This window comes from Thermobia domestica, chromosome 13 (genome assembly GCF_964235325.1).
Source record: "Thermobia domestica chromosome 13, izTheDome1.hap1.1, whole genome shotgun sequence".
Taxonomy (NCBI): Eukaryota; Metazoa; Arthropoda; class Insecta; order Zygentoma; family Lepismatidae; genus Thermobia; species Thermobia domestica.
Genome location: NC_137466.1, coordinates 211,811,609 through 211,825,378, shown reverse-complemented (window position 1 = coordinate 211,825,378; position 13,770 = coordinate 211,811,609). Strand labels below are relative to the sequence as shown.

General features: G+C 35.0%; 1 protein-coding gene across 1 annotated transcript in view; it reads right to left on the bottom strand.

Moving 5' to 3' along the window:
- The window catches only part of LOC145667964 (uncharacterized), a 223,975-nt gene that overhangs the window by 127,741 nt on the left and 82,464 nt on the right, over positions 1-13,770 (bottom strand). The window contains exons 7-8 of the mRNA XM_081735388.1: positions 7,139-7,331; positions 5,112-5,289 (exon numbers count right to left, since the gene is read on the bottom strand). Coding sequence (XP_081591514.1) covers positions 5,112-5,289; positions 7,139-7,331 — 371 coding nt within the window. The remainder of the gene's footprint in view (positions 1-5,111; positions 5,290-7,138; positions 7,332-13,770) is intronic.

The following is a 13,770-nucleotide window of genomic DNA, read 5'->3' as shown; positions in this document are numbered from 1 at the left end:
TGTACTGTATGGTTGCGAAAGATGGTCGCTCACTCTGAGGGAAGAACATAGACTGAAGGTATTTGAGAACAATATCCTGAGACAAATATTCGGGCCCAAGAGGAACGAGAATGAGGAATGGCGGAAACTTTATAACGAGGAACTGCATAATTTATACCATTTACCAAACACTGTTATGGTATCAAATCTAGGAGGCTCAGGTGGGCAGGGCATGTAGCCAGAATGGAAAAAAGTAGGAACGCTTTCAAAGTTTTAACTGGAAGTCCAATCGGAAAACGATCATTTGGAAGACTTAGGTGTACATGGGAGGACAACATTAAGGTGGATCACGCAGAAATAGGATTACAAAGTAGCAACTGGATCCAGTTGGCTAAGGATAGAAATCAATGGACAGCTTTTGTGAACACGGTATTGAACCTTCGGGTTCCATAGGTCATAGAGTGAGTTAATTAGTTAAACCTTAAGCCATCCAGTAGCACCCCACTCTAACAGATCGTCTGGATACTTAACTAAACAGTATTTCTATGATCTCAATTCTTGCAACCTTACATTACATATCAATTTGCTCTTCAACTTTACCATCAACCTCATCAAAACAGTTGCCCTTTCCTTTTTACTGAACCTCTATCTTAAAATATTCTTAGTCCTCCCTCATAAATGAACCTAAACTTCGCAACATTTTTTTAAAATCTTATTGAACCTCTACATCCATAATCTTGACCTCTCCACTTTATTGACACTCAACTTCAAAACAGTTTTGATATTTCTCACTGAACTTCACAGCACTCTTGTTTCTTCCTCTTACTGAACCTCAACCTCAAAAAACTGTATTTCCGATTGAACCTCATAGCACTCTTGTTGCTTCCCTTTATTGAACCTTGGCCTCAAAACACACACCTCTTAGTGCTCATAAAGAGGGTTCTGCGATTGTACACTTTTTTAAATATATATGTATATATATTGGATCAAAAGATCCAATATATTTCAGGCAAAAAAATTCTTGTAGGTCTTATAATTGCAGAACTACATATAGTGTAGCTAAACTAAAACTATCACTTAACTCAGTATGATGTGCTCATTCCGTTATATATATATATATATATATATATTGTAGATGGATCCGATAAGTAATCAATTTTAATATTATTTTATTGTTATTGTTGTGAAAATTAATCTCATTCAAAAACTTAATAAGATAAAATTATGTTGTGTTTAATCAGAATCAGAAAAAGTAAACAATGTCATGCTGTAAGTAATTACGCATGATGTTTGTTATTGTTTATATGTCGTCTAGACATAATGTGTTAATAACGATGAAATGACAGAATTTAAGAAAAGAGCGTGTAAGCTCTATGTTGTTATAAAATATTTTGTGTACTCAGCTTTGTTCACAAATACACATTTCGGGTATGACATAATATGCAGTTTAGCAGAAATAAATTGTCTGAGAATTTTGGACATGGCACAACAATCGAGAAATGAAAGTTTCTAACAGCTGTGACATTTTGACGTCATTCCAAAGTTGAGGGGACACATTCCATCGTCTGGAAGATGGAATAAAAACCTATTCTTCGTTGGAAGAAGAGGTAGTTCAGAGGTAGTTGGATGGCAGTATAGGAGAAGTTCGGATAGAGCGTTTGGAGTGCGAACATCCGAAGAAGAAGCTGAACGAGGTTCTTCGATACCTCGGTCGCAGGTTCGATACCAGCCGACTTTCAGTTGTCGGGTGACAGCTGATTACCAGACATCGAGTTCCAGTTCACTCATCGCCCATGGTTACATCAACAGATTTAACAGGTATGTCATCGGCTGTGTTGTGACCTATGTTAGATTCTCAGAGGTTTATAAGTTCTGCGACTGAGAGTGTCATGTTATATCTAAAAGCATAAACATCACACGATACACTATAAACTAATTAATCAGAATATATGTGATATTTAAAAGATAATTGATTTCACTCATTTATTATTAACCTCTCGCAAACTATGATTTATTCCTGTCCATTCCGGATAGTGGACAGAAGCGGCTGAACTGCATCGATTTAAGCACTTTCATCCCCATTACTGTAGGCACAGATGCAGTTTGGTTGTCATGGTGGAGTGCTGGTGTTCAATTCCAGTATTTGGCCCCAGTTGGGTTGTCAATATATATATATATATATATATATATATATATATATATATATATATATATAACGAGAACTCGATTTAACCCTTTGGAGTTCTAGTACCTATTTTAAGTACTAAAGTAGTGTCTTCATTATTCGATTAAAAAGAACCAATAAAGCTTTTTACTTCGTTTTTTTTTTTTTTTTTTTTTTTTCAAGTCTAGAGGCATTGTAGAACACGTTACATATGGTTTCACGCCTTTCTGCGTCGAGACATAGGAGATGATGACGTCATAACTTTAAAAATATATATATATTTTTTTTTGTTAGGACTATTTTTGTTATTTTTTGGCGGGTTTACTTTTAAACCTATATGATTGAAATTTTGCACAAACATTCAATCCACCGAGTAGTATTTATCAGATTTTTTCAGATCTCTGCGTTAACACAGGGAGGTCCAGAGGGGCAAAAAGGTGTTTTAAAAAAAGGGATTTTTTTTAATACCAAAAAACCCCTTTTATCGCAATTTTCACGCCTTAGATACATGATGGAGACATGTGAACGGTACCGTTTGAAAGGCAGTTCTATTCTGAACAGAATGATGCACGAACCATGATCTTAGGATACATAGAAATGTCTCAGGAATTTTTTACCTGAGATCTTGTTTAATACGGCAATCTGGGGTATTGTGGGGTATATTATTTTTTGGCGGGCTTACCTTACACCTAGAAGATTGAAATTTTGCACAAACATTGTCCCCTGAGTAGTGTTTATGAGATTTTTTTTTTTCAGGTCTCTGCGTTAACACAAGGGAGGTCCAGAGGGAAAGAAAGTTTTAAAAAGGGATATTTTAACAAAAAAATCCCTTTCTTTGCGAGTTTTCCGCCTCAGATATATGATGTAGACATGTGAATGGCACCGTTTGAAAGGTAGTTCTATTGTGAAGAGAATGATGGGCGAACCAATATCCTAGGGTAAATAGGATGTCTCAGAAAATTTTTACCTGAGATCCTGAAAAAATTCTTTTTTGGTTAGGACTATTTTTATTATTTTATGGCAGGCTTACTTTTGCACCTGGAAGATTGAAATTTTGCACAAACATTCACTCTACCGAGTAGTATTTATCACATTTTTTTTCCAGATATCTGTGTTAATATAGGGGGGATCCAGAGGAACAAAAATTTTAAGAAGGTATATTTTAACAAAAAAATCTTTTTGTTCCCCATTTTTCCGCCTCAGACACACGATGGAGACATGTGAATGGTACCGTTTGAAAGACAGTTCTATTCTGAAGAGAATGATGGAGGAACCATGATCCTAGGTTAAATAGGGATGAGTCACGAAATTTTTTCCTGAGATCAGGGTCTTTTGCGGTAATCTGGGGCATTGTGGGGATTACTGATAAATATTTTTCCCGCCCTTACTATTCAAGATAGAAGCTTAAAATTTTGTATACACATTTAGAACACCCTTTAGTATTTATCAGATGATTTTTAGGTCTCTGCGTTAACACAGGAGGGTCCAGAGGGGCTCAAAATTAAAAAAAAAAAAATATTTGCAGAGAAAAATCCCGATTTCTCTCAAAATTTCCCGCTTCAGGGACATGATAGGGATATGTAAATGGTACCATTTGGAAGGTTGCTCTATTGTGAAAAAAAACGAGGTATGAACCACGATCCTACGATAAATAGGGATGATACTGTAGCCGCTTGACTGAAAGTTTATAATTTACCTTTAAAAAAAAGCCGGAATTTGAAAGGATTAAAAAGGCCGTTCAAAAATTTTGTGGTCCCTAATCTAAAAAAATCCCATATATTTCATTCAATCAAAATATTTCTTGTACGCCCCATATTTGGAGTACTACATATAATGTAGCCAGACCCAAACTATCACTTAACTCAGTATGATATGTTTATTCTGTAAAAAATACGAAAACTCGATTTAGAAGCCGTTCAAAAATTTTGTGGCCCATCATCCAAAAAATCCAATATATTTCACTCAAACATTTCCTTGTACGCACCATATTTGGAGAACTACACGTAATGTAGCCAAACGCAAACTGTCACTTTACTCAGTACGACGTGTTTATTCCGTTAAAAAAAAAAAAAAAAAAATGGGTGCAACTCAAAAATTTGTGGCCCCTGATCTAAAAAATCCAATATATTTCAGGATTTAGGATTTAGATTTCTGGGTTTTCGGCATCTAAGGCCATTTAGCCCGTCACGATTTGAGGGATGACGTCCCTCGGCGAGCACACAATCCGGGGAAAAGGGAAGGAAGGAAGCGACCTGGGACCTATAAGTTAGGTACCATCCCGGTATTTGCCTGGTGTGAATGAGGAAAATCCAGGAAAACCTCATTCAGGATGGCTGTCCTGAAAAAGCGTGTTACACTTTTTGGACCGAGTGACCCCACCGGGAATCGAACCCGGGACCGCTCCAATATATTTCATTCAATGAAACATTTTCTTTACGCCATATATCTGGAGAAATATATACAATGTAGCCAAACCCAAACTATCACTTAACTCAGTATGATGTGCTTATTCCGCAAAAGATACGAAAACCCGATTTAGGGACCGTTCAAAACTTTTGTGGCCCCTGATCCAAAAACTAATTATTGGCCAAGATCGCAATCTTTTGATCCATTTTTTTGATCACTCCTAAAATTCTTGTTTATATATAAATTACCAAAAAACTAAGCGTTGTGACATTGATGATTAGAAATTGAATGCACTGCATGCAAGCAGGATCTATTTTCGGTATCACTATGTTAAGGGGATTTGAACCTGGTCTGCCTCCCTCCCTGGGTACGCCTCTAGGGTGATCTCTAAATGTAAAACAAAAACTTTAAGATAGGTAGTTGCAACACAGGCTACACTGTTTGTACAATCTCTGAAGAGTTGGGAGTTAAGTGCAGCAAAGCATTTTAATTTTGCAGAACTTTCTCACAGTATTTCCAAACCAACACTATCTGAACTTTTGTTATAATACTAAATACTTACATTTTGCATTAAGTCTTTCAACAATGCCATCAGAGTGTCGATGTATATATCCCTTTCATGAACTTCATCAAGTAAGATATGGGATACTTCGTTTAAGTATGGATCAGATTGCATCCACTGAAGAATTATTCCCGTTGTGCAGAAGGTTATGGTTCCTCTTTTCTCGTTTGGAAGAACTCTAAAAATACGAAACAGGAATCCAATTCTTTCACATATTAATTTATTCTTACTGTATCACATAAAACCTTGTACACCCCGGGAGCAAAACTTTTTACCGCAAGAACGAATTACCCCAGAAAACTGGACAAAAACAATAATAATAATAAAAAAAAAACTGTACAAATTAAAACGAAAGTGCTAAACGTTATACCCTCTATATGCTCCTTCAGGCAGCAGGACCAACCAAAAATTCTACAACGTCGCAGATAACCTTTGAGCCTTTAGCAATGTTCTATTTTCGCCAGATGGCAACTAAAACCGGTAGATACTCATACTAATCCCATCTATCGCTGTTAAGTTACATCATGCTTCAAGAACTCACACCTTAAGCAACTGCTGTATATATATATATATATATATATATATATATATATATATATATATATATATATATATATGTTTGCTTGCTGTTCTGTAAGCAATTGAAATGAGTTATTTCTATTCAGATACGTGACTTCTACTACTGATAATAGACAGTTTTACTATTTTTAAAGTATAACATTCACGATTATTCCCCGAGGCTACGAGAGACGGTGATGACGATAATGAACGACGAAATGGTAGAAGTGGGAGAACCCGATAAAACTCTACACACACACAGCGTTGGCCACCATCACAAAGCCCATTTAAGAGACAGGTTTATAGCAATGTCTACCAGCTTTAACTGTCATCCAGTACGTATCAATCTAATTATTTGATAGATTCGTACATCAATCTTATCTCCTAAAATGTATCTACGACGTTGCCACATCGCCGAATATTTGGGATCTAAAGGGAGAACCTGAAGTATAATAGCTAACTGCATGTTGTGGCATATGTGGCACATACTGGAATTCCACACTCACATGACTGTTGTTAATTTACACTAACAAACTTGAAATTTATATTAAAAAAGAATAGCAAAACTCATGTAACAGAGTACGTACTTTACTTCAAATTCCTTACTTCATGTCATAGAGGGCAAAGAAATGAAGATGAAATGTTTATTGACTTTATGAAGGATCTGGATTTACGAGGCAGTACTTTATAGATTTGAAATATGTTAATAGTATGATGTTAAGATAATTCAAACAAGCTATTGAAACCAGGGCCGGCGCGAGAGGGGATCAAGTCGCGCCACCGCCCAGGGCGGCAAGTCTGATGGGCGGCAAAATTTGAAAAAGAAAAGAATTCAGAAGCGGCAAAATATGAGAAAGAAAATAATAAAAGGGCGGCATGTGAAAGTACCGCCCAGGGCGGCAAAACTTCTAGCGCCGGCCCTGATTGAAACTATACTGATGTTATGACAATGCACATTAAGTGCGAAAAGAATGCTACGATAAATAAGATTCAAGGACGGAACATTTTTCATATGTAAAATGTGGTAATAGTTGCAGTTCGGATTTAGTAATCCATCAATAACAAGAAGTACTACCTCAATTCTATTAACTACAACACTCATCAGTACTGTATGACTTCTGCCAGGATAATCTTCGTTTAGCCATTCTATTTAGACCAAATCATCATGCGTAACCTTTCTACCCGCCGACATGACTCTAAATTCCCCAGAAGAATGCGATCTTTCCTATTGGACACAGGAAAGGTCTTTGTAAAGGTAGTATCTACTGAGAACACAATCAGCATTAATATATATATATATATACTAATGAAAGTGTCTACGAAGATATCTTGTCGTTAAAGGACACTAAATAACCTTTATCCTGAATTGTCTAATAATATTACTCTCGAGCGCAAAAACTGTATTCGTTCATACAGAGCAAAGAGCAACCTTTTCTAAAAGTTTTATTCTGGATCGTTGCTTTACTTACTTCTCACAGCGTATCTGGTAACCGACACTGCCTTCACCAAGCGCATCATCTCGTTCTTGTGCAACGCGAGCTGCAACGGATACGGCGCTGATCCTCCGTGGTTGGGTGCAAACAACACGACAGAGAGATCCTTTTCCTTTCATTATGTAGTCATCAAGAATGAATTGACTCACTTGTGTTGTTTTTCCACAACCTGCAAGAGAACATTGTTTTTATTTACTCACTTTACATGCACAGTATTGTCTTAAGGATTTTATAATATAATTTTTTACAAAGCTTTTTAACAGGATATATATATTTAGCAAACAAACAAACAAACAAACAAAAAAAAGTTTTCAATAATAACAATAACAATTAACGCCATCTTACTCATACTCAGGGTTGGCAAAAACCATGGTTTTTATTAAAAAAACAAAAAAACCCGGTTTTTTTGGTTTAAACCAGGTTTATTTGGTTTAAATAATTTGCTCTATATATTCATATCATATATGGACAGAAATAAGTTTGTTTCGCCTTGATGTTATTATGCAACAGCTGGGCTATGCTGGAAGGGGTCACATAAGCTTAAAGCGGAATAAAAACTGCTTCTCCAGTTACATCCGAGAGAAATTGTCCTCCATTTGAACTCGGAATCAGGACTAATTGGTCACAAATGCGATACGTCTGCCGACTCACGAAGGAATCCTGATAAAAATACGTTGTACTGATCTTTACATGCTTCTTAATATAACTGTCAAGAGTCATTTCAGAAGGACAAAAAGATAAACAGTTGCACAAGTGAAACCATTATACAGAATTACATATGGACAATTTCAAAGTACTACGGAGTACAGAAGAACTAATTTAGTTCAAGTTAGTTAACAACGACTTTTATTGGTCCAAATTAAAGAAATACGACGACTTAATTTGCATATCAGTAAGAAAAGTGAATAAAGATACGAATTATTTGAGTCCACTTTGGCTCAGACTCATTTATACATAAAATAGATACCAAAGATACTTCTCATTTCACTAAATGCCTCTCGTGGGGTCTGTATGACCCCCCCCCCCCACACACACACAAAAAGTACGGCATTTCGATGTATTTTATCAATAGTAAACATTGAAACGAAACAATATTTAGAATTTTTCTTTGATTGCAATTACATAACAATAATAACTACAAAAAATCACAAAACAAACATTTATAAACTTATACAAAAAAAGTTGCTTTTGTAGTATAATCTTTTTGAGTAATGAATGGGGAATTTAGGTCTGAATATAATACGAATAATATACGGGAGTGAAACGTGATAACCGACAAATGTGTGTTCTTCAAGATTTTACAAACACTTACACTTGTACGAACATTTCTCGTTTTTTGGTTTAAACCAGTTGTTTTTTTGAAAAAACCAGCTGGTTTAAACCATACTAGTATTAAAAGTACAAATCACTTTCTACAATTTGTCGTATTTTATATTGTTGGAATAATTATGGTTTAGAAAGCAAGTATATTCGTTTAAATAAGCTGTTCGATGTATTTTGATGCTATTTATCGTCAAACATATGGACTGAAATAGTACGACGTCACGTCCTCTCGCTATTATAGTGATCGCCATTTTATTTTCTAAGTAAGGGCTAAGAACATAAATACAAAGTGAAAACAATGACGTTACTTTCCGGATTATAGACATTAGAATAAAGGAAATATTTGCATTTTTTTTCCGGATCTGCAAAAAATGAAACTGAAGAAAAATGGGAAAAGCAATTAGATAAAATACACGTTCACTAAATATTCGACAAACGTTAAAAGCGAAATAATTAAGTACACATGTCTTATGAAATTTTCCCTGTGATATTGTACGTTCGAGGTTACATTGTCTTGAAGTGTACTCGCCTTGTTCATCGTCAGCTATTAAATTTAAATAACTAACTAACTCTATGGCTTATGGAACTCACAGGTTCAATACTGCATTCACAAAACCTCTCCATTGACTTCTGTCCTGAACCAACTGAATCCAGTTTCAACTTTGTATTCCTATTTCTGCGAGATCCATCTTAATATTGTCCTCCCATCTGCACCTAGGTCTTCCTAATGGTCGTTTTCCGGTTGGATATTTAGTTAAAACTTTGAATGCGTTCCTACTTTCTTCCATTCTGGCTACATGACCTATCCATCTGAGCCTCCTAGCTTTGATGTCTCTAACAATATTTGGTATACGGTATAAATTATGTACTTCCTTGTTATGAAGTTTCTGCCATTTTCCATTCCCGTTCCTTCTGGGTTCGAATATTTGTCTCAGGGTCTTGTTCTCTAACACTTTTAGTCTACGTTCTTCCCTCAGAATAAGTGACCACGTTTCACAACCATACAGGACAACAGGGATGACTATCGTTTTATATAGTTGCAACTTTAAATTCCAATTAAATTTAAATAATTTTGGAAAATTCTCATTCAGTAATATTGGTACTATATAAGTATTACAAACATGAACAAAATTACAGTTTAATAGCTGTTTAAAACCTATGCTGAACCATTCATAATTAAACGCTTTCTTATATGGTCAGCGTGTATTTTGTTTAAAAAAAATGTAAGAAAAGTTCCGATGTATGCCCACTAAGATATTAGTCTATATTTAAAATTTTCAGCATACATATGGTTACATCTAGTTTTTTTCTTTTTCTTTCCTTTTTTTATTGTAGGCATTATAATTTTGCACTCGTATTGTAAAGACCGAAAGTAAGAAATATAAATTTGCCAATAGAACTAGCACTATTCTCAACGTAGTTTTTTTTTTTTTAAATCTTATATTTGCGCTTGTGCCGACAGTTTGTCAATCTTCACATTAGAAAGTTTATACTGTAAATAACTGTTTTTTCTTACAGTGGATTACATGATAATGGAGCTTGTCTTAACTACAGGACTTCAACTTTATCACTTTATTTGAAGGTATGGCGCCTATAGAAGTAAGTTCCTTACATGTTATTCTTTTATGTGAATTACTAGATTCTATTTGTAAATTTTCTATATAGAGGCCTCCATATTCTTCAAAACTACACCATGCTAATTGTTTAATGTATGCGGACGACATGAAAATTTAAAAAGAAATTCGGAACTTATTGAAAATAAATAAATAAAAAGCGCTGTATGAGTGAAGTTCAAAGAATTTACTCGAATTTACATTAAAGAAGTGTTCTTATGTGATCCTAACTAAAAGTAAAATTTGCATTACTACAACGTATTCTATAAATAAGTCATTTAATGAAATGTGTGGAATCCATCAGAGACTAGAAGTAATCTAAATCGATATTCAATGATCATATACAGCATACAATTAGCAATACCTATAAACAGTAGCAATACAAAATTTGACATGGTTTAATAGTATATTTGGCCTTAAATTACTTTCTAATAATATTGTTAGATCTCGATTTGAACATGGATCGGTTATTTGGTCATTGCCAATAAATCGCATATTGAGAGAATTAAGCAAGTTTAAAACAGGTTTCTTCGTTTTGCACATTTTAAAAAAACCTCACGTGTCTGCGTTTCTAAATTGTCTCTCTTATAGAAGACTACTAATTGAGTTTGAATGCAACAGTTTGAATATAAGACCACTTTTAGTTTACTCTAAATCGAAAAAGGAGCATTTCAAGAATTCGTCCGTAACAAGAATGTGTTCCACTTATAATAAACTTTCATGTAAATACAAGGATTTGGATTTCAGTTTTCCATTTGACAAATACCTACAATTACTTAAGCGATGATGTAAAGTTTGTACACCCGCTTTATAATATTCAGAGCTATTTATTGTATGTCATGTATGTATTAATACAAATAAGATTTCAATATTTATGTTTTCCCCCTTTTTTTAAACTTTATTTTCGGTTCTTATGTATTTGAGAAGTTTTCAACTTTTTTTCTTGCAAAGTTTTGTATTTTTAATTGTATTGGTGCGTATATTACGTATATTTGTCTATATATTTTGGTGCTATAAAGAATTCAATGTAAATCCTCTTTAAATGGAGTGATTTTTCTCAGTTGAAGATCGAGTTAAGAAAATGAATAAGTAAAATCTTCTATTTGTTCTGTGGTAATACCAATCTTAGATTTTATTTTCAAGTTAAATCTGATTCTCATTTTTAGTTTATGAAATAAGAAAATACGGACATACAGTAAGTTCATTTGTAAATAATTGTATCTGAAGAATTAGATCACGATGTAGCTGTTATACAATCATGTCTGTGAGTTTGTCTTATGTGCTTATGACAAGTTTTACTTACATAATTGAACTCATTACGAAAAGCTGGCGCAGACATACTTCTTTCTTTCTGAATTCTGAAATTTGTTCTGGAACTTCTGGAATCCGGACTCGGAATACTTTTACTACTACACGTGGCTTTACATCACGTCCACGAGCTATTAGATTATCAACCTCAACAAAGATTCTGATATAAAAGATTAGGTAATTTCAAGAAAGAGGAGTACAGATCTGGGAGTTCATGCAGTTTAGGAAGTTCATGGAGTTAGTTCAGCAGCACAGCAGTACTCAGACATGAAATTTCTGTCCATTATCATCATGGACATAATGAAAAATTCTGTACTCCTTTCAAGTTTAACACCGCCGAAACAGTGGGTGTTCGGCATAACCACTATCCGACTAGTAAAGGACTACTAGTCATAAATACTCTGTCTGCAAGGGCGCCCATTAGGGGGAGCAAGGTGGGGCTCTTGCTCCCCCTAGAGGAAATTGTATTTCGGAATATCGAAAATCCAACAAAATTTTTAGAATAGTTACAGCAAAATTGGAAACTATATTTGAAATATCGCTTATACTCCCCCCCCCCCCTTGGAAACCACAACATGGGTGCCCTTGTCTGTCTCCGAGGTAATAATTCAGCATCAACAAAAACTATATGAGGGTCTGAGCTGAGCAGTGATGAAAAGCATGAAATTGCAAGTTTCATCCTCATCAGAACTTACCAGGTATGTATCAGAGAAATCTGTCTGTGCTAGGCTTTCCAAGTGCATAAGACAATTCATTATCAGACACATAAATTCAAAATTAAACTACATTAAAACTCTTGTAAGTTTGATTTATGAGATTTAATTATTGCACCTCTCGCACGACACTCCAAAATTTGAGTCTAAAATTAGAAACAATATCTTATATCAACACAACTATCATATTTTAAAGGAATATAGTATTATACGCATGCACACTCATGTCCAAAATGATTGTCGCATATCTATAACTAAGAATATAATTTGATAATGATTTTGCAGGGTACTTTAAATACTGATGCTATGTGTATAATCGGGAAATATATATTTGTGGTAAATTTCATAGGAAAAGCATTATAAATACGAAAATTAGAATGAGTAAAATAAAATGTTGCTAAATGGACGAGAAAATTTTATTTTCGTTTTAATGTTCTTATTTACTGCTCGTTTGACGTGAAATTTGCCACATACATGTTTTTGCCGATTATAAACATACTAACATTATAAGAAATACCGGGCGAATTCGTTATCAAATAATATTCCTAGAACAACATATTTATAGACACGCGACAATAATTTTGGACATGAGTGTACATATCTTCATATTTCCTGACAGAAAAGTACACCATTTGCCACTGGCTACGCTGCTATGAAGTATTTTACGTTACTTCCGTTTAAGTATCTTCTAAAACTGAGAAGGCGCTTAGGCCCTTATGCAGAGTCGTTCTGACGCGTGATTAGTGCCATACTAAAGAGCTCGACTAACATATGATTCCTGCAGTAGTCACGCCTTTAGTATGACACTAATAATACGTCAAAACGACTCTGCATAAGGCTCTTAGTGACTAAGCTACACGGCTTTTAGATATGATGCGCGTTCAGAACACTGCTATTATTTCCGGCTTTCTAGGCCGGGGTTCGATATCTCTTAACAAAAGCATCTCAAACACTGAGACAAAGCCCTCACAACTTGACCGAAACATACATGCTATCTCCTTACATGGGAACACTGGCGGCTCTTAAGGTAAATCACATCGATTAAAATTGCCCACATCATTACAAGTTTAGGGAAGAAAATTTACTTCAAGTAGGCAGGGCCGCATTTAGAAGCTCGCCCTTCCCCGAACAATTCCATCCCTTCGCCCCTAAATTACAAATAAAACTAAATGAAGCTTAAATAGCGAATCAACAATTTACGAGTACAGTTAAATATTACTTACTAGATGCTACAAGCGACAAGTATTTTCGATGGCAGATTCGGAATGTACGTGCTTCTACTACATGAAAAAAAAAAAAAAAATCAGAGGAAAAAATATTTATTTTTAAATTTTTCGCCCTTAAAGAAAATGGTGCTATGGGCATGGGAGTAGTCAACCTCAGAAATACGGCACTAAAAATAGGATTTTAAGATTTAGGATTTAGATTTCTGAGCTTTCGGCATCTATGATCATTTAGCCCGTGACGTATGAGGGATGACGTCCTTCGGCGAGCACATTATTCGGGGAAAGGAAGAAAAAAAGGATTGGGGAACGTAGGAAGCGGGGTTGGAACCTATAAGTTAGGTACCACTCCGGCATTTGCCTGGTGTGAATGAGGAAAACCCAGGAAAACCTCATTCAGGGTGGCTGACCTGAAAAAGCTTTTTACA